Source organism: Indicator indicator, chromosome 16 (genome assembly GCF_027791375.1).
Source record: "Indicator indicator isolate 239-I01 chromosome 16, UM_Iind_1.1, whole genome shotgun sequence".
NCBI classification, from domain to species: domain Eukaryota; kingdom Metazoa; phylum Chordata; class Aves; order Piciformes; family Indicatoridae; genus Indicator; species Indicator indicator.
Genome location: NC_072025.1, coordinates 23,061,137 through 23,082,183, shown reverse-complemented (window position 1 = coordinate 23,082,183; position 21,047 = coordinate 23,061,137). Strand labels below are relative to the sequence as shown.

Here is a 21,047-nt window from a genome sequence, read left to right as displayed (position 1 = left end):
GCTTCTCATCAATGCAGTGAGCTTGTGATGGCTTTTTTACCGATTGACCTGTACAGAACCAATGTAATGAAGCGATGTTGGACCACTGAGTGACTATAATCATGACTAACTGAGCTGTAGATTATGGTATGAAAAGTGGAGATGTGGTGCTAACAGCTGGTTCTTAGAGACCATTTTGAAGAGTCATTCAGAACAGGGCAGGTGTTTCTCACTGTTGACTAGAGCTGTTTGAAGTTAACAGCCTCTTCTGAGAGGTGGTGTGGCTATCACCAGGGCTGCATGCTTTGTGAGCAGTGGGATTTTTTTGGTACAGTAGGATACCCATGGATGCCTACCCGCTCAGCAGCATCTAAGAGAAATATCCTTGTGAGGCTCCCTTGGCCTTCCTGAAGTTCTCCTTTGCTTTCCAGGTCTTTCGGTGTTGTCCTCTGGGAGATCGCAACACTCGCGGAGCAGCCGTACCAAGGCATGACCAATGAACAAGTGCTCCGCTTCGTGATGGAAGGGGGCCTGCTGGAGAAGCCAGACAATTGTCCTGATATGCTGTAAGTGCCAACAGTTACCTCTGTTCTCCATGCACAGGTTATTTTCCTGAGCCCTTCAGTGTCTGCTTCTGCCCTACCTCCCACAGCCGGAGTTGTTAAAGAGTGATAGAAACATGAGGTGCTGCTAGAACCATCTCTGTCAAGCTCATATTTTAGACAGAAAGCACCTTTGCTTGTGGCCAGAATCTCACTTTGGGCTATCTGCTCTAACAAGGAAACAAACTCCAACCTCTATTCCTTGGTAAAGTTAGACTTAACAGAAGCTCATAAACGACATTAGCTATGGCAGTAGATTCTGTGCCTCGATCTTGTCTCTTCTGGTCAAAGTAATTCTGGTGAGCGTAGAGAGAAGAAGGAGCATAGGACGAGTTGAAAAGTCAAACTGTGGAATTGGGACTTTTTAGTTCGGCGTACAGAAAAAGGACTCCTTTGAAGCAGTGCTGGAGCTGCTGTTTCGGTCAGAGCACTCACCACACCAAGATACACAAATCTACCCTGCTAACAGCTTCCTCCCCTGTAAGCACCAAGAGAAGCAGGCAGAGAAACCTTTGCCTACCCCTGGAATCAACACAAAGCCCTGCAGCAGAGTACAGGGTGCAGTGCAGCAGGCTCCAGTTTTTAGCTTTACATTGTTGAAATACTTGTGCTGCCTTTTGTGTACAGCGGTTTCAGTTGTTCAGACTTCATTGCTTTGATACACTTCCCAAACTGGCTTTTGGGAAGGAAATACTGCATCTTGCAGTTATTGAAATTAGTTGGAGGCCCACAGAAGGGATACAATCACTTAGGGGCCTCAGCTGCTTGGGATTCTTGAGAAAAGAGCTTTTTTGGCTGAAGCACTGGCTTTGGTTTCAGATGACAGGCAATGTTGTTTTGTTGTTTGAGGGGGGTGGGTGGTACACACAGGGGGAGGTGTAGCTACCATGTGATTCCTCAGTTTCACATTCTTTCCCTTCCATGATGCTGTGGAGAATTTCTGGCACTCAGATTGACTGGAGATTAACATGGTCAGAGCTGTGTAATGGAGGGTGGGGGACTAGGCAGAAATGGGGGAAGCAAAGGGTGTGTGAAGGGGTCAGCTGTAGGGAGAAAATACCTGTGCAGTGAGAACAAACTTGGCAAGAGATTCAGGGTTATTTGTCTGGGTCATATGTGGTATGAACAGGGGCGTGGGAGGGGTGTCACAAGAAGAAGCTCTCCTAACTGCAGCCCACCTGACCAGCTCTCCTTCCTCCTGAATACTTCTCTGCTTGCTGAGTGTAGCTAATGGATGAATCCACTTCCAGGTGTGATGGTTTGAAACTGTCTTTTTAATTTTTCCTTGCAAAGTTCAGAACAGAGAAAGTGAAAGAATGTAAGTAAGTCACTATTGGGTGTAAGAAAGCAAAATAACGATTGTTCTAAACACTTCCATTGGATAGATAGAAATGTTTAAGAACTATTACCCAAAACAAAGTAGGCACTCTGCACATTCTGCGTTCGGCAGTGGGGGCAGTTGCTGGGCTGTCTGGCTGCTGTTTCTTCTTCTCTTCTGGCTGAAGATAACACACTGACCTTGGCAGCTAAGTTAACAACTTTCTGCTTAACTAACTCTGCTTCTCTGTCCAGGGGAGTCTGGGGGGAAGCTCCTGGGAGAGAGAGAGGCCCCTTTGGGAGGGTCCCCTTGTGGGGGAAGCAAAGGGAGATCGGTTGTGCTTTTTCTGTTGATTGTATATATTTGTGAATGTTGTGAATTTTGTATATTTGCACATATTCATTGCATTTCATCGTAGATTTTAGACTCTGCTTGTAAATACAGCTTTTCATTTGCTTCCAGACTGAGCTAGCCTGGTTATTGTTGGTGGGGGGGGAATTTCAGCTCACACCGACACACTTTTTATTTTTTGGCGCTCCAACTCGGGGCTCGATTGCTTGTGATTTATTTCTGCTCAGATTAGGAAGCAAAATGAAGCTGTTTTGGATTCTGAGTCATTCTATTTCATCTATTATCAGTGTGATTGTTTACAGATGGTCCATTTCTTGCATGATAGACAAGATTGTGAGATATGTGGCATATAAGTCATTTCTTTGGGTTAAGAACAAGTTACTGAATGTTGGTGAATTCTGTTGTGGTCTTATTGGGCTAAGAAGCTATGGTAACTCAACTATGGATCTGCTAGCAGACACATATGAGTTTGTTACTCCTCTTACAACTACAGAGGGTCCTTGGAACCAGTGGTACCCTAGATATCTTGTGCTTGCCTTAATTTTTGTTGCTTCTTGGAATAATCATATGGCTACTGATAGCACTGTGTCAAGAAAGACATAAGGCTACTTGCTCTTCCAACTCTGCTGTGAATGTGAAAACCAAGCCAGTAAATTTGGTGGCCACTGTAACCAGAAAGCGTGAAGGAGCTGCAGGAGGAGATGCAGATGCTGCAGGAGATGGTGCAGATGGAGATGAGGGTCCTTCTACTCAGGGTCCCTCTGTTAAGAAAGATCCTTCTGGTGAGGAAGAGAGGGTTAGCCTTAAAACTCTGGTAGACCTCTTGAGACCCCACATGGATGATGGAGATGTAGGTCAGGATGTAGACCCTGGTAGATTAGCAACTGCTGGTAGTGCCTCTGAACTCAAGGAAATTCAACGGAGGATTAAAATAGGATTATGGGGACAGCGACCTCAGGATGATGATGATGATGATGATGAGGATGACATACAGTCAGCTAATGCACCCAGACAGGAAATTAGACATGTGAGGAAGGATTACATCAGAGGAGATAATGAGCCAGTCCTGTCTTGGCTAGCCAGGTGTTTTGATATGGGAGCCCCAGCATTGGTGGTAGGTGACAAGTCGGCCTCTCAGTTGGGGATGCTCTCAAAGGATACAGGCATAGACAGGCATCTAGGCAAGTGCATTGGTAAAGTTTCTCTGTGGGCACGCCTCCTACTGGCAGTCTCGCTGAGGTACCCCAGCAGAGATGATTTACCATGGAACCCTAAGCCTTGGACCACAATAGCTGAGGGAATCAAGCGTCTGAGAGAGTTTGCTGTGAGAGAAGTAATGTATGGAGATCATAAGACTCTGAATCCTGATGAAATTCCTGTTGGAACAGGCCTTGCCAAAAAGCTCATTAAGCTTGCTCCTCCTAATTATGCTACTATTCTGGCAAGCAGGATTGTGGCAAGAAATTATGGTGGAGCACCTCCTACTGTTGGCCATTTCACTGACCAAATGAGGCAATTGGAGGATAGTCTCGCACGTACTTCTTTGGTTTCAGCCATTGAAACTCTGTCTGGAAAGATGGAGAATTGCATGAAAGAGCTGAAGGAGGAACTTAAAACCTCCATATCCAACTTGATGAAGGGGGATGATTCTGATTCCTCTTCCTCCAGATGGATACAAGTTTCAGCTGTTAGAACAGACGTGCTCCAAGAAGGCCATTCCAGAATAGGTCAAACCAAAACAGACAGCAGAGGCAATCACGTGGCAGTATCTGGATAACTCTGCGTGATCAGTTTGGTGAGAACATGAACAGATGGGATGGTCAACCAACTTCTGATCTTTTCAAGAGGTTACGGGAGCTGCAGAGGGGCAGATCCCGAGGTAGCAATACCAGGAGGGTAGCTGTCGCTTCCTCAGTTTCCCAGAACAACTCTGATAGCTCCAACAGTGATCCTAATTCTGGTGCTGGACGTTGTGCCAGCTGTACATGTGGAGGTAATCCCCACCATTAGGGGTGCCCTGCCTTCCGCCAGGGGGAGGTAAGGGATAATGGAGATAACAGAATCTATTGGGATGTGTACATCCAGTGGCCTGGCACTTCAAAATTTCAGAAGTACAGGGCCTTGGTTGACACAGGAGCTCAGTGCACCATAATACCATCAAATTATCAAGGGGGAGAATCTATAACTATTCAGGGAGTCACTGGTGGATCTCAAGAGTTGTTTAAGATAGAGGTTGATATAAGTTTAACTGGGAAGCAGTGGAAGAAACATACTATTGTAACAGGTCCTAATGCACCTTGTATTTTGGGAATTGACTTTCTGAGAGAAGGGCGTTTTAAAGACCCTAAGGGTTACAAATGGGCTTTTGGAATAGCAACTGTAGAAATTGATGGAGGAAAATTGAAGTTGTCCATTAGACCTGAGCTTTCAGATGAATCTGCAGTTGTGGGACAACATGAGATAGAGGATGTAAAGCTGCCGGTTGCTTCTCAAACTGTGCATCACAGACAATACAGAACCAACCGTGACTCTTTGGTGCCCATTCAAAACTTGATTCGTCAGTTGGAGAGTCAGAAGGTCATCAGCAAAACTCATTCACCTTTCAACAGTCCAATCTGGCCTGTGAGAAAGCAGAATGGAGAGTGGCGTCTGACAGTTGATTTCCGTGCCTTGAATGAAGTAACTCCACCCATGAGTGCAGCTGTACCAGACATGATGGAACTCCAATATGAGCTGGAATCCAAGCAGGCCAAATGGTATGCTACCATAGACATTGCTAATGCTTTCTTCTCTATTCCCATAGCAGAGGAATGCAGGCCTCAGTTTGCTTTCACCTGGAGAGGCATTCAGTACACATTCAATCGTTTGCCCCAGGGGTGGATTCACAGTTCAACCATCTGCCATGCAGTGATCCATGATGCTTTGGAGAAAGGTGGAGCTCCAGAACACATTCAGTTCATCGATGACATCATCGTCTGGGGTGAGACTGCTGAAGAAGTCTTCGAGAAAGGTAACAAAATCATTGACATTCTCTTGCAAGCTGGTTTCGCTATCAAGCGAGACAAGGTGAAAGGACCTGCCAGAGAAATCCAGTTTCTGGGAGTGCGGTGGCAAGATGGTCGCCGTCACATCCCAATGGATGTGATAAACAGAGTCTCCACCATGGCAAATCCCATCAACAAGAAAGAAACTCTGCGTTTCTTAGGCATAGTGGGATTTTGGAGACTGCACATTCCTGGATACAGTCAGATTGTGAAACCTCTCTATGATGTGACTCGAAAGAGAAACAGTTTCCAATGGGGTCCTGAGCAACAAGCAGCCTTTGACCAGATCAAGCGAGAGGTAGTCCAAGCGATGGGTCTGGGACCTGTCCGAACTGGTCCAGACATTAAGAACATTCTGTACACGGCCGCGAGTGACAATGGTCCAACCTGGTGCTTATGGCAAAGAGCTCCAGGGGAGACACGAGGACGTCCTCTTGGTTTCTGGGGTCGTGGCTACAGAGGCTCAGAGGCAAACTACACTCCAACAGAGAAAGAGATTTTAGCTGCTTATGAAGGAGTGAAAGCTGCTTCTGAAGTGATTGGAACTGAGTCACAACTTCTTCTAGCTCCTAGATTGCCAGTTCTGAATTGGATGTTCAAAGGCAAAGGTTCTTCACCACATCATGCAACAGATGCTACCTGGTCTAAGTGGATGGCTCTGATAACACAGAGAGCTCGAATGGGAAATCTCGAAAGGCCTGGTTTGGTGGAGGTGATCACAAACTGGCCAGAAGGCACAAGCTGTGCAAAACCTCCAGAGGAGAGAGTAACTCGTGCAGAGGAAGCTCCTCCTTACAGTGATCTGTCTGATGATGAAAAGAGATATGCTTTGTTCACAGACGGTTCCTGTCGTCTGGTTGGGAACAAGCGGAGATGGAAATCTGCAGTGTGGAGCCCAACGCGCAGAGTTGCAGAAGCGAGAGATGGAGAAGGAGAATCCAGTCAATTTGCAGAGGTAAAAGCTGTCCAGCTAGCTCTTAACATAGCTGAACGTGAGAGATGGCCAAAGCTTTATCTCTACACCGACTCGTGGATGGTAGCCAATGCCTTGTGGGGTTGGCTGAAAGACTGGAAGAAGAATGGCTGGCAGAGGAAAGGAAAGCCAATCTGGGCTGCAGATCTGTGGCAAGACATTGCTGCTCGCATTGAGAGAATCCCAGTGAAAGTGAGACACATCGATGCTCACATTCCTAAGAGCAAAGCTACTGAGGAACAACAACACAACCATCAGGCAGATCTAGCTGCAAGAGTTTCCCAGGTGGACACAAACTCTGATCCTGATCCTGATCTTGACTGGAAACACCGAGGTGAGCTGTTCTTAGCTCGGTGGGCCCATGACTCGTCAGGACATCAAGGCAGAGATGCAACCTACCGATGGGCTCGTGACAGATCCATTGACATTTCCATGGATGCTATCACACAAGTCATCCATGACTGTGACATTTGTGCTGCTATTAAGCAGGCAAAGCGGATCAAGCCCTTGTGGTACGGTGACCGATGGTCCAAGTACAAGTATGGTGAAGCCTGGCAGATTGACTACATCACTCTACCTCGTTCTCCATCTGGTAAGCAGTATGTGCTGACTATGGTAGAGGCAAGCACTGGATGGCTGGAAACTTATCCAGTTCCTCATGCAACTGCACGTAACACCATTCTTGGTCTGGAGAGACAAATCCTGTGGAGACACGGAACTCCAGAGAGGATTGAGTCAGACAACGGAACTCATTTCAAGAACAATCTTGTAAAAAACTGGGCCAAAGAGCACGGCATCGAGTGGATATTCCACATTCCCTACTATGCACCAGCTGCAGGGAAGATCGAACGCTACAACGGTTTGCTGAAAACCACTCTCAAAGCCATGGGGGGTGGATCTTTGAAAAACTGGGAGAAACATTTAGCACAAGCAACCTGGTTGGTGAATAGTAGAGGTTCAGTGAATCGAGCTGGACCTGCCCAATCAGATTTGTTGCGAAAGGAGGAAGGTGATAGAGTTCCTGTTATCAGAGAAAAGAATCTGTTAGGCAAAACTGTTTGGGTATTTTCTCCTTCAGGAGAGGCCAAACCTGTCCGAGGGGTGGTTTCTGCTGAAGGTCCTGGTCACACCTATTGGGTGATGCAAGAAAATGGTGAAATTCAGTGTATTCCACAAAGAAATCTAACTTTGGCTGAGAGAGGTTAAATTCAGAGTGTTGTGCAGATACAGCATCGCGCCCAAGAGGAGAGTCCATGAGATCTACGGTGCACGAACCCTGAGAGCCCTGAGTCACCTGAGAGTCCCTGTTCCTTTCTTCGCTCCATCTGCGAGGAAACAAGCTGTTTGCTGTTTTTCCTGTGATTTGACTCTTTTGAATCATCTACATCTGAGATAGCCGGAATGGACTATGGTCTTTATTCACCTAGTGTTGTAGATATTATTTTAGATTAGATAAATGGTAGTAGCAGCCAATGGAATTGTTTAGAAGGGGTGGACTGTGGTGGTTTGAAACTGTCTTTTTAATTTTTCCTTGCAAAGTTCAGAACAGAGAAAGTGAAAGAATGTAAATAAGTCACTATTGGGTGTAAGAAAGCAAAATAACGATTGTTCTAAACACTTCCATTGGATAGATAGAAATGTTTAAGAACTATTACCCAAAACAAAGTAGGCATTCGGCACATTCTGCGTTCGGCAGTGGGGGCAGTTGCTGGGCTGTCTGGCTGCTGTTTCTTCTTCTCTTCTGGCTGAAGATAACACGTACTGACCTTGGCAGCTAAGTTAACAACTTTCTGCTTAACTAACTCTGCTTCTCTGTCCAGGGGGGTCTGGGGGGAAGCTCCTGGGAGAGGAGAGGCCCCTTTGGGAGGGTCCCCTTGGGGGGAAGCAAAGGGAGATCGGTTGTGCTTTTTCTGTTGATTGTATATATTTGTGAATGTTGTGAATTTTGTATATTTGTACATATTCATTGCATTTCATTGTAGATTTTAGACTCTGCTTGTAAATACAGCTTTTCATTTGCTTCCAGACTGAGTTAGCCTGGTTATTGTCGGTGGGGGGGGGAATTTCAGCTCACACCGACACACCAGGGCTGACAGGCTTGTGAGGTGGGAGAATTTGCTTGATGTCTGGCAGAGCAAATCTTTGCACTAGTGTATGACAGCAAGGGCCTTTTCTGTGCTGATTTTAATGAAGAAGCTGTTGACATATTGATTATGGCCACCAAGACTCAGCCTGACGTTGCAGAGGTACAGAAAGGTAAAATCTTCTTTTGAATTTAGGAAATTCGCTCCATCAGAACAAGGAGTGGGGCTGAACTCAGAACTAAACCACAGCCAGTTTGTTGGCACATCTTTATGGTTTGTGATACAATTGTGTATAAAACATCCTGACTGTATGGGGAAAAAAAAAGAAGGAATGACCTTAGAAGCTTCTCATGACTTGCTTTCAGCTCCCTTTCAGCTTGTTTTGTCTTCATATTAGGACAGACACCCAAGCCTGGTACAATTCAAATAGGCTGTTGTAGGAATAACAGCAGGGAGCTCCAGGAATAATCCTTCACCTTTGTTCCATGCATGTGCATTTGGCACTCAGAACCTATTTTGTGTTAGTTAGTTAGCTGTTTTTCTCTTTGCATGTTTTTGCTTCTTTCCCTGTCTTCCATCCATTTCCTCAAGATGCCATAAGGATGCTTTGCAACATTCTGACAGCTGCTGCCAGTCTTGAACCTTACACATGTGGCTGCTGGCTGGCACAGACCTGGTGTGTAGGCAGAGTTCCTCTTCCCTCTCCAGCTGCCTGATAACCTGCCTCTTGGCACAGGAGGTGACAAGATCACTGAATGGACAGAAAGGTGCTTGTAAGAGAGCTGCCAAGAGCCCTGCAGTTGTATATGGACCTTGCCATGTTTCAGCACGTTTCAGGCAGCTGCCTTCACAAGTGCTTTCTGAAACCCTTTGTAAAATAGAGGACCCTTTTTGGTTGTGTTTGATAGAAGATTCTGTTTAAAGACAGATTTCTGGGTATGTCTCTGCTAGTGGAAGGTGGGTTTTAGACAGCACAAATACTCACTGGTGGACACTGGTCTGTGATAATTCATTCACTATATTAACTTGATGTCCAGAAAGCAAAGTCCACCTGCTGCAGGGAAGTCAGTACACTTCTTGTGCTTGGTGCTACATGAAAGCTAGTGAGAAGGGCAGCCAGAGCTGCACTTCTGTCTCATGTGGTAGGCTACACTTTTTGAATTAGTTTGACTTGGAAACATGTGCAGTTACAGGCAGAACACAAGTTTACCTTCCTGTAGAGGGAAGGGCACACACTGACACACAGAAACCTTGAGAACAGGTAGAAGAGGTAGACTGCTATGGGGAAGCACAGATGAGAAAAGAGAGAAGAATCTTGCTGCAATTGTCACCGAATCTGTTTTTAACCTTGCAAATGATGTGAGTATGGGCATAGCCATTCGTGCTTTCCCCACAGAGCAGTGGTTTTCATAGGGGCTTCTCAATGTGCCCTCTGCATGAATGCTGCATGGTGCAGACAGTGTTGGACATTCTGTCTATCCTAGGACTGCAGTGCTGGTGACACTTGATAATGACTCTGCTTTGCTAAACCCTGGGAGCAGCGAGGCAGTAGGGTTTAGATGGAAAGAGACCAAGAACACTGAAGAGGTTCTGTTCTGCAGCTTGGTTGTATTAGGTGATCATGCAAAGGGGGATTTTACAGCGTGGTTGTCTTGTGGTTCAGAGATGGTGAATCCCCATGAAAGGGCTAAACACAACAGGGATGGTATTTTTGCAGGCTTTTTACTCTTGCACAGGGTGAAACAAAACTCAGTTCTGTTTATGCTACCCCCTCTTGGCATAGCTTGCATGGTTTTACAGACAGAACTATGCAATAAGACAGATGGTTCAATGAGATGGTGCCAGGAGAAGCTTTGCTGGTTTTCTTCTCTTCCTGTGTAATAAGTTGTGTTTTTATGTACTGCCATTGTTAGGGCAGTGTTCATCAGGTGATGGCTACATGGCAAGGAGATTTCTTACAGCTGACGCTCTCAGACAATGTGTTCTTGTGGGGCTTTTAAAAGTTGTGGAGGCTGGAATTCCATTCTGGTTTTGAAGCAGAATTGCTTCCCCCGTATGTGTCGTAGATGATTGTTTATGCATCGCTTATTTTCCCTTTGTTCCTAGCAAGTGCTTGTTTAGAAACCAGGGTCTGCTGTGCAGAGGCAATGCCAGCATGTAGCAACAGTTGAGTGGGACAGGGCCTTTCGCTTTTCCCCACCAACCCAAGTCTGATGCAAAGCACAAACACTCAAATGGAATGTGGCTTTTGTGGTAACTTTCCATTTTGGGGTTTTTTTACTGTCTCAGTGCAAAAAGTTACTCCATTTCTACTCACTCCTTTGAGCAAAGGATGCAGGAGACATGCACTGGCTATTCTTCTGTCTCATGGTGATTACTCTTCCTTCATCTCACTTGCCACCAGTCAGGAACATACTCTATAGAACTGCTCAGCCAGTAAAGTCTTCCATTGTCTACTGGAAAGGGTTGGGGTTTTACTGGGTTTTGTTTTGTTTAAAATAATGTAAACAAGGTCTTTGAATCCACAGAGTTAAAAAGAAAAAAATAAATCCTTTTATGGGAACTCTGTAGGGTTTTTAAATCTGGAATGGCTTAAAAGAAACATCACATGTCCTTGTTTGTGCTGATGTCACATGCATTACTCCACTGCTTGTGGTATCTCCTTAGCATTGCCCTTAGGCCTCAGGGCAAAGTGCCAGCAAATACCCAGTGTTCTTGGCTCTAGCCAGGGCTTCTATTCAGGGACACAGCAGTCAGCTGGAAAGGAAACAGCAATGAAGTAACAGAAATGGATTTTATATATTTATGTCTCAAGCTTTCCTCCCTGTTTGTGGGTGAGGGTATATAGCAGTTTTATAGTTCGGCTTCACTTTTTCTGTGAAAGGCCTTTTGAAGTCTCAGACCCAAGAAATAGTTGAACAGTGTTTGTGTCTCTACGTGCCTGCTACAACACAGTGTTGAGTGCCCGGAGAGTTCTCCTGGTACAGACTGGTTTTGCCAGCTTGTTTCTGGGTGTCACAAGGCCATGCTAAGGTAGCTGACTTTGTTCATGCAGAGTTGTGCCAGCTGAGCTCTAACAGAAATATTTGTGATTTCAAATGCACTTCAATTAAGATTGCTTATGGTTTGATTGAAGCACTCTCAGCAGTGTTTGCCTCGCAAACACAGCAGCTTTCCCTCTCTTTGCGGGGTCACCTCAGCTGAGAACACTGGAGAGTTTCTCAAGGAGCAGGTTTCTGGGGGAGGGGATTTTTTCACTTTGGTTTTGTTTCAGGCCAGAGTTCCCAGACTATGCAAGCCCCACTGTGGGCAGTGATGCACAGCAACAGGGATTTCCAGCTCTGGGACAGCCCTGTGGAAAACTTTATGCTAGAGCTGGGACTCAGGAGACATTAAGATACTAGTCTGTGATGGACTTAGGTGCTGTTCAAAAAAAATGAGTGAATTTTTGTTTGGTTTTGTCTCTTTCTTTAATTAATAAAATAAAATACCTTTACGCAGTGCTGCAGAGATCTAGTAAACTGTTACTAGGGCACAAGGCAGTGAGAGCTAATTAAAGCATAAAGTAGAATTGCTTGCTCACTTTCTGAAAGTCTGTGAAGGTTGGAGAATAGTATTGTTGTGTTCTAGAATCAAATCTAAAACTCCAGGTGACTTGGCTAACCCTACATGAGCAGGCTGGCAGAGGTGAGGAAACTGGCCCAGGCCTATGGCCAGGCAAGGAAAAGGAGTCTTAACTGGGATTGCAGGTCACAGTGCTGAAAGGTAAGCCAGATGTGAGGGCTTCTCCAGAACAGTGTCTTAACTGAAAGATTTTTGTTGGGTTTTTTGGTTTTGTTTTTGTTTTTTAGATCCATTCTTATTCTAGCACAGAAAGTAGTAGTTTTGGCCAGTGGTGGCTTCCAACACAGCTGTTTGAGTGCTGTGTACACAGAGGACTGGCTTGAACAATTAACGTTGATCTTCTTTTCTTATTTAAACTTGTGCTGTGTTAACAGAAGACATCCTTCTTCCACCTTCACAGAGAGTGGAATCCTTTCTTGTGTAGTGTTTAAAGCTCGGGGTGATCTCTCAGGAATATCCAATTTTGCTTTGTCATGAAAACACTGTTTTCATTATGTCTGTATTACTGTTTCATTTTGTGGGTTTGTTTTGCCAGCATGGGACATTGTGCAGATCTAATCATGGATGTGCTTAAACAGATGATCTCACACTCCATAAAATATTAATGCTTCCCTGGCTGTAAATGAAAACAACACAATTCAAAAAGAAAGGATTAGAGCGTGTCTTTGAGATTGGCAAATGTCTTCTGAGGATTACGATTAACTTTAATGTAATTTCTGTCTTTTAGGGGAAAATAGTGGTGCTTCACTTGGTGTGTATTGCCCATCTCAGCTTTTCTGAGTGCAGTAGTGATAGGGTAGGGATTGGTTGGTTGAAGAAGGTACTCCAGGAGGCACTGTCATGTAGCTGTATGACTGAGTTAAGCACAGGACATTTTGGTGGAAAAAGAGAAATACCAAGTTAGAACAAAAATGGGAAATGCTTCTGGATGTTAGGTATCCTTGAGACTGTTTTATGGGCCAGTGTGTGGAAGGGAACGGAGGAGGTTGAGGTAGGAGCTGTAGACATAAATCAATGATTAGAAAGAAGGTCGAAATGTGACACAGGGATCTCAGCCTGGAAGAATTCTGTCACTTCATCTTCTATCAGCATTGAGTGATTTCCTACAATGCGTGGTTCAGTTCACCCCTGGTTGGTTGGGCTCCAGCCAGGGCTCATAAAACACCTCAGTGAATGTCTCTGCTCTGTTTCCTGTCCAGGTTTGAACTGATGCGCATGTGCTGGCAGTACAATCCCAAAATGAGGCCCTCCTTCCTGGAAATCATCGGTAGCATCAAAGATGAGCTGGATCCGGCATTCAAAGAGGTCTCCTTCTTCTACAGTGAAGAGAACAAGCCTCCAGATACAGAGGAGCTTGACCTGGAGACTGAAAACATGGAGAGCATTCCTTTAGATCCCTCCTCCACCCTCCAACCCACTGACAAGCACTCAGGACACAAAGCCGAGAACGGCCCAGGTGTGGTGGTCCTTCGGGCCAGCTTCGAGGAGAGACAGCCGTACGCACACATGAACGGGGGACGCAAGAATGAGAGGGCCTTACCTTTGCCCCAGTCTTCAGCCTGCTGATTCTTAGATCCAGAAGCTTACAGAAACAAAACACAGAGAAACATGTGCATTGGGGGAAGAAAGAAAGAAGATTACAATATATTCAAAAGCCTACTGTACCTCAGTGGATCTTCAGAACTGCCATAGCTGCACTTGGGAGAACCTTTTTTTCAGTAAACGAGTTATCATATTTTTCTTTTTTCAGTATGCAAGCAGATGTTTGTTTCAGTAAAGGACTCTATTCATGGGGCACACAGTCAGCCTTTTAAAACTCTAATGTTAACACTCAATAGCAACAGAAAACTTGAGATCTGATGTCTCTCTCTCTCCTCTCCTCTCCTTTCTCTTTCTTTGCTTCATAATGGGAAACATATCTGTGTGCAAATTCAACCATACAGCACGTTTATCAGATCAAAGATATCACAGGCCAGGTGGCTCCCCAGTACCCTTGCAAGCACCTGCCTGACACTGTGGGTCTTTATAAAAACAAACAAACAACAAACAAAAGCAAACAAAAACCACATACACAAAAATCAAACCTAAAAAACCTGGATTTTTTAAGGTTGCTCTTTAATCTTTCTAGGAACACAAAAAAGAATCCAAAAGGGCCATCATTCATCCAAGGCTGTTAACCATTTTCGACGCTGCCAAATTTTGCCAAAAATTAACCACAAGTGAACTCTTATTTTTGTTTTGTTTTGTTTTTTGTAGGCATGGAAGGAGCACAGTAATCAACTGCTCTGTTTAAAAGATCCTGACCAATATGTTCTATTCAACCATACACTGGTATTTAAAAACAAAAAGAAAGATAGCCAATTGTCTAGAGCTTTTTTCAAAACTGGACAAAATGTGATTGTTTTTTGTTGGTTTTGTTGGGGTTTTTTTGGTTTTGGGTTTTTTTTGTGATGGAGAAGATAAAAGGGATGGGGTAAAGAACCAGCCCTCCCTCCACCCCTGTCCCCATCCCAATGAATTCTGGACAAAACTGGCAGTGGTGAGCTAATTAAACATGTGCATTTGCTACAAAACAAAAGTCAACCGCATGCCAAAAATGCAACATGAAACTAAGCGGCAGAGATCTCCATCGCTGCAGCCTGCCTTCCTCCACAGGCTTGCAAGGAAAAAAACACCTAGAAACATAAATTGGAGAAGACAAAAAAAAAAGCAGTAACCGGATTCAAGTATATGATGCTTTTCTCTTTATTATTAAGACTTGTCGAAGGGTCTTGCAGTTCTATGTTAGACCATGGATCATTTGCATACACATCGTCTTTTGTGTCACTTTTATAACTTTTTTACGGTTCAGATACTCATCTATATGTCTGTACAGAAAAAAGCTGCTATTTTTTTTGTTCTTTATCTTTGTGGATTTAATCTATGAAAACCTTCAGGTCTTCCCTTCCCTTCCCTTCCCTTCCCTTCCCTTCCCTTCCCTTCCCTTCCCTTCCCTTCCCTTCCCTTCCCTTCCCTTCCCTTCCCTTCCCTTCCCTTCCCTTCCCTTCCCTTCCCTTCCCTTCCCTTCCCTTCCCTTCCCTTCCCTTCCCTTCCCTTCCCTTCCCTTCCCTTCCCTTCCCTTCCCTTCCCTTCCCTTCCCTTCCCTTCCCTTCCCTTCCCTTCCCTTCCCTTCCCTTCCCTTCCCTTCCCTTCCCTTCCCTTCCCTTCCCTTCCCTTCCCTTCCCTTCCCTTCCCTTCCCTTCCCTTCCCTTCCCTTCCCTTCCCTTCCCTTCCCTTCCCTTCCCTTCCCTTCCCTTCCCTTCCCTCTCCTGCAAATTTTCTTATACTTTGTACTATAATGTGTAACTTTTACTTCCTCCTTCCCAGTAATTGATACTTTTCATATGATTTGCCATGAACTGTTTAATGCCTTTTTATAAATACATTTCCTCCTTTTTTTTTTCTTTTTTTTTTTCCCCATTAATTGTTTTACAACATCTTGGCTGTGTGGGCTACAGGGCTTTGGAGGGGGACATGGAAAAAGAAGGGACACCCTGAACAGAAACACTCTAGCAGTGCTGTGGTGTATTTAAGCCTCAGTTTTCCTTCCTTCCCACTAACCTCTGCCCAGACAGCATGCGAGTCTCTTACAGTGCAAGGCATGATACAAACTCAGGTCAGAAAAAAGGTTAAATATTTAGTACATTCTTGTTCAGTGTTTATATTCATTGTTGTACCAGGGTCCTACCCCTCCCTTCCCTCCCTGCTTATTTTGGTTGTGGCACACATCCACCCACGCATCCCCACACACACTCCTGACACACACACACACATATATTTTTTTTTTCTTGCTGGGTACAATAGCAGACACTAGGCTTTTGGGTCACTGATTTTTAAAAAGACTATTTTAACCCTTCCACCCCATGAGCAAGAGATATACCAGTTGCAGCTGGTGATGCTCGGCATTCATAGGGTGGCCATTGTACACTTGGCTCCAGCAAACCCCAGCTCTTTGCCTTCCTGATGAGGAAGCCCTCATGGAGGACACCTTGGGCTGCACTTTGCACCCCTGTTCAAGAAAAAGGCAACAACAAAACCAAAACAACCCCTCCACATCAGTTCTATGGGGCTGGGTGGAAAGCACGTAGCTGGGGCCAGTGGCTTGGCCAGCAAACAGTTAAGTGTTGGCAGCTACGGAAACCTGTACAAGTACAAGCTTGTTGCTTAAATCCTAGACCAAACCTCAGAACAACAGAAAATGAGTAAGCTTGTTTGTTCAGTTGCAGAAGCCTTGGTTAAAGGGAAAGGAGGGGGCCATCAGAAAGTCTACAACCAGGGAGTCGCACCAGTTGCTTATCTTACCTTAGTCACAGCACCGAAGCCTTTGTTTAGCACTGATCCAACCAAATGATGGCAGTGAAGAGGTGGTTCTGGGATGGAAATATTTAAATCTTTGAGTAAGAACAAAGAACTAAAGTATACTGATTGCTAGTTTTGACTGGAGATTTTAAGAAGTTTGTAGTGCTTTTTGCTTGTGTAGTTTAGGTCCCATTATCTTCTCTTGCCTCTGTCCCATAGTTATTTTTCCCTTTAAAAAATGAAAAAGACAAAAAAGTTAATTAAGAAGGTATTCTATGTAGGATTTTTTTATTTATTTTTGTGATATCAGTTTAAATCACTGTAGAGATGCCCCATAATAAATCTAAATACTGAGGTAAGGGTTTTTGAGTATGACAGGGGGACAGTTTTTTGATTTTTTTTTTTCCAAACATTTATCTACCTCACTCTTATTTTTTATATGTGTGTATATAAAAGAAATACATCTCACATTTCTCAACAGCCAATTAATGCCGTTGATACTGGTAACCTCTCACTCCATATACCACATGCTCTAGGTTCTGGAGGGGAACAGTCACTGCCTGTCACAAAGGGTCACTTCACAGTATTTGTCTCAATTCCAAGGATTTTCTCCCTTTTTTTTTTTTTTTTTTTGGCTCAAATTCACTTGTGAGGAGAAACCCAAGAGCTGTCTGACTTAGGGGTGTGCATTCGGTAAGGAAACACGAAGGCTTTTTAATGTACTGTCATGGCAGTCCTCAGGTCAGCAACAGAATGCTGCATGTTTAGATGAGGAATTGGCTGTGTGGTTGCATCCAGAGGGTGGTGCTCAATGGCTTGAAGTCCAGATGGAGAGCAGTGACAGTGGTGTCCTTCAGGGGCCCATACTGGGACCTGTCCGGTTTAATATTTTTATCAATTACATAGGCAGAGGGATTGAGTGCACCATCAGCAAGTATGCAGATGGCACCAAGCTGAGTGATGGTGTTCATATACCAGAGGGACAGGATGGCATCCAGAGGGACCTGGGCAGGCTGGAGAAGTGGCCCAAGTGAACCTTACGAGCTTCAATAAGAGGAAGTGCAGGGTCCTGCATCTGGGCCAGAACAATCCTTGCTATCAATGCAGACTGGGGGATAAGGTGATAAAAAGCAGCCTTGAGGGAAAGGCCCTGAGGGTGCTGGTGGGTGAGAAGGTGGATATGAGCAGGCAGTGTGAGCTTGCAGCCCAGAAGGCCCAATCACATCCTGGGCTGCATCACAAGCTGCATTGCCAGCAGATCCAGAGATGTGATTCTGCCACTTTGCTCTGGTGAGACCTCACCTGGAGTACTGTGTGCAGGTCTGGAGTCCTCAATATAGGAAGGACATGGACCTGATGGAATGGGTCCAGAGGAGTGCCATCAGAATGATCAGGGAGTTGGAGCACCTCTGCTACAAAGCCAGGCTGAGGGAGCTGGAGGTGTTCAGCCTGGAGAAGAAGAGGTTCCAGGGAGCAGCCTGCCAGTACCTGAAGGGGGCCTACAGGAAGGATGGGGAGAGTCTGTTTACAAAGGCCTGCAGTGACAGGACACAGGACAGTGGGTTTAAGCTGGAGAATAATAGATTTAGATTGGATGTTAGGAACAAGCTCTTAGCTATGAGGGTAGTGGAACACTGGAATAGGTTGCCCAGAGAGGTGGTTGAGGCCCTGTCCTTGGAGATACTCAAGGTGAGGCTCAATGAGGCCCTGGGCAACTAGTGGAGGATGTCCCTGTTGACTGTGGGGAGGGAGGAATAGATGACCTTTGGAGGTCCTTTCTGGCCCAGACTATTCTATGATACTCTTGAGTGGGGACATAGCTGACCTGATAGGAGAACTTCAAATGAAATCTGTTACAGCAATCGTTTACAACATTTGAAGGTCCAGAAGAATTACTAAAGGGAGGGTCTTTCTGTTCATCCTGTAGAATAGGCTAAATCGTTCCTGCCGCTTTTTTCTCAGATGCCACAAGCATCAAAAAGACATTTGGCTGAATCAGCACCTAAAAATAAATTGGCTCATACAGCAATAGCATTGCTGCCTCCACCAAAAAAACAGTGACAAACCTGTCACGGGCTGCCTGATGATACTGCTGCATCGAGTTCACAGCTTGGGATCTTTGCTGCTTCTGTTTGATGAGAGCACTGATTTTTATTATTTGTTTTCAAAACTAACATTGAATTGATTTAACGTGCCAGTAAAAATTCAGTTCCCTTTTTTTCTCGTTTATATGCTTCATAACTGTGGATTCTGATGGACCAGCCATCAAATTTTAACTGCCCTCTGACAGCGTGTAACTGGTTTACAAGCACACAGGACTAACTCAAGCTTGCCATCAACTTGGTGTATAATGTTTCTCTTTTTCTGGCTCTTGGCAGCTGTTCGTGCAGGTGTTGGTTGTGGTATCTGAATAATGTGGTGCTTGGCTACTTTCAGCTGTACATGGCCTCTTGAACACACAGCGCTGTGGTTAAGTCCTCCAGAGTTTGTCTTTGGAGGGAGCGTTTCTGTCTGGCACTGAGAAACCACAAAATGTAAAGTTCTTTACTAGCTTGATTTGGGTTTCCATTTTTTTCTTTATTGGGTTCCAGTGACCTTTTGCTGCAGTGGCTCTTCCCCTCCTTTGCACATATTGATTACCACAACTGGAGATCCTCAGATCTTTCAGCTGGCTAGGAGGGTTTTGTTCAAACTATCCAAGTTACTGGTGGTTACAATTGTCCATAAGTGGTTTTCACATGCATTAGGAAGAAACACTAATGATGTAGCGCCCATCACGATAAGCATTTCAAAAAGCACTTCGGTAGAAGACAGTCACGAGACATCACACGTGTGATGACAGTCAGCTCTCCTGGACCAAACCACCTTCATGATACCATTGCGTTCTGTGTTTGCAATTCAAGCTTAATTCCCTTTTTTTGTTCTGTTTGTTTCCATAGCTTTTTTTGGTTGTTGTTGTGTTTTGTGCATTTTGAATAGCTTTATTCACATGGGTTTTTCATGCAGACTTCCCTTGGACAGTAAATTGAGTTGTTTGTGCATGTGAACAACTGAGAATGTTGGCTTGATAGAGTCATAATATGGTTTGTAATGTTGTTCTTCTCTGAGACCACTGGCTTGTCTGGTATGGAAAATTTATTTAGAACTTCAGCTATGTGTGAATAAAGTTAAAGTAATCCAGTTTTGTTGATAAATTGAAAACAAAAGCCCACCCAGCCCTGAGAACTGGCATTTTGACAAATGGTACCAAGATGTTCTGTGATGCAGCAGGATCACAAACTGGTGTCACTGCAGGGAGCAAGCAGCTCTGCTGGTAGTGCTCAGCCACTGTTCTCACCTGACATTCAAAAGCTGCTCAGTGGCCCAGCAGGTGGTTTGATCCCATAGGAATGGGTCTCCTGTGTAAACACAGAAGCGTCAGCTGCCTGGTACCAAATAAGATGTTCTTTTGGGGGAGTGATAAACTAGACACAGAAGCCGAGCATGATGGAAAGTGTGAGTCTTTCTCAGCATGATGCCTCTGTTCATTAAAGTGATGTATGATTCTAGGCATATGCACACTGATGCTTCTGTTGGCCTTTAAAAACAAAAGAAGGAAAGCCCAGTTTGCCCACGGTGACCGGTCACCAGATGGAACTGCTATCAGGTCCTCTGGGAACTGCTGAGGGGTGTTCAGTACAATCTGAGTTTAAGTGAACAACACTCCTATTGTTGGTATAACTCCATACATATATATCTATACATACAGATATATATATGCATATGTATATCTATAATATAGATATATATATATATTTAAACCCTTTTCATTCCGTTAGTAAAAGTAACACTTGTTTCCTGTTATTTTGTTTGTCAACAGTGTATTTAATCACTGGGCTGAACAACAGCAGAAGAAAGTGCAAGGGACTCACTCCTTACTAACCAGTGATAAAAGCCAGGTATTGCAACTTAACCCATGAGTAGTTGTGCAGACAAGAATTTAAGAATGATGCATAGAAACAACACTAGTGGCCAGGGGTGCTGAAGATACAGAACTTTAAATAGATAGAAGAGCTTCAAAGGATGCCACAGGTCAGAAACTGGTTGCTCAGAAACAGCGAACAGCCTCTGAAATTGAGGGAAGCCAGATAAATCAGACTGGGAAGTGCTTGTGTGGAGACATGTGAAAAGCAAGGACGTGGCAGTGGGTATTTACAGAGACACAGGGCTTGGCAGAAATTCAAGGTAGTTTCCTGAGCATAAAACATGGGACAGCATCAGAGCTCAGGTATCACAATTCTGATCATTGGTACTTGTAAATGAACCTCTGGAGTTTGCAGCTGGAGTGGTACATCCATCACCAGCTGCGTGGTTGTTGCTATCAGTCTGTGTGAATTGGTCTCAGCTTAGAGCTGCTCTGCTTTGCAGGTACCTTAAGACCGTCAGTAGTTGGTGTGCGTGCATGTGCGCGTGTGCTATTCTTTTCCTTTGTGTGTGTTCTGTTGGTTAGCAACCCATTAGCATTTTCAATAGGGCTTTTAAGTCCAGTAGATTACGGGTAGTCAGTTGACGAAGATCTGGTTTACAAGAACTAATTAAATGTTTCATTGCATTTTGTAAGTACATAGAATAATTTTATAAAATGTTTGTAGTTTATAAATGCCTAAGGTATAATTTAAGGGCACTTTGCTGTGTCTGTGTGTGGGTGTATCTGTGTGTGATCAGGGTTTTTGATGGTACCAGTTTACTAGCTAG

At 44.6% G+C, this 21,047-nt stretch overlaps 1 protein-coding gene across 2 annotated transcripts in view; it reads left to right on the top strand.

Annotated features, from left to right (window-relative positions):
• IGF1R (insulin like growth factor 1 receptor) overlaps positions 1-13,541 on the top strand; it is a 188,681-nt gene extending 175,140 nt beyond the window's left edge. For both annotated transcript variants that reach the window (XM_054388338.1, XM_054388337.1), the window contains exons 20-21: positions 411-545; positions 13,175-13,541. In XM_054388338.1, the coding sequence (XP_054244313.1) occupies positions 411-545; positions 13,175-13,541 (502 nt within the window). The remainder of the gene's footprint in view (positions 1-410; positions 546-13,174) is intronic.
• The last annotated feature ends 7,506 nt before the right edge of the window (positions 13,542-21,047 follow it).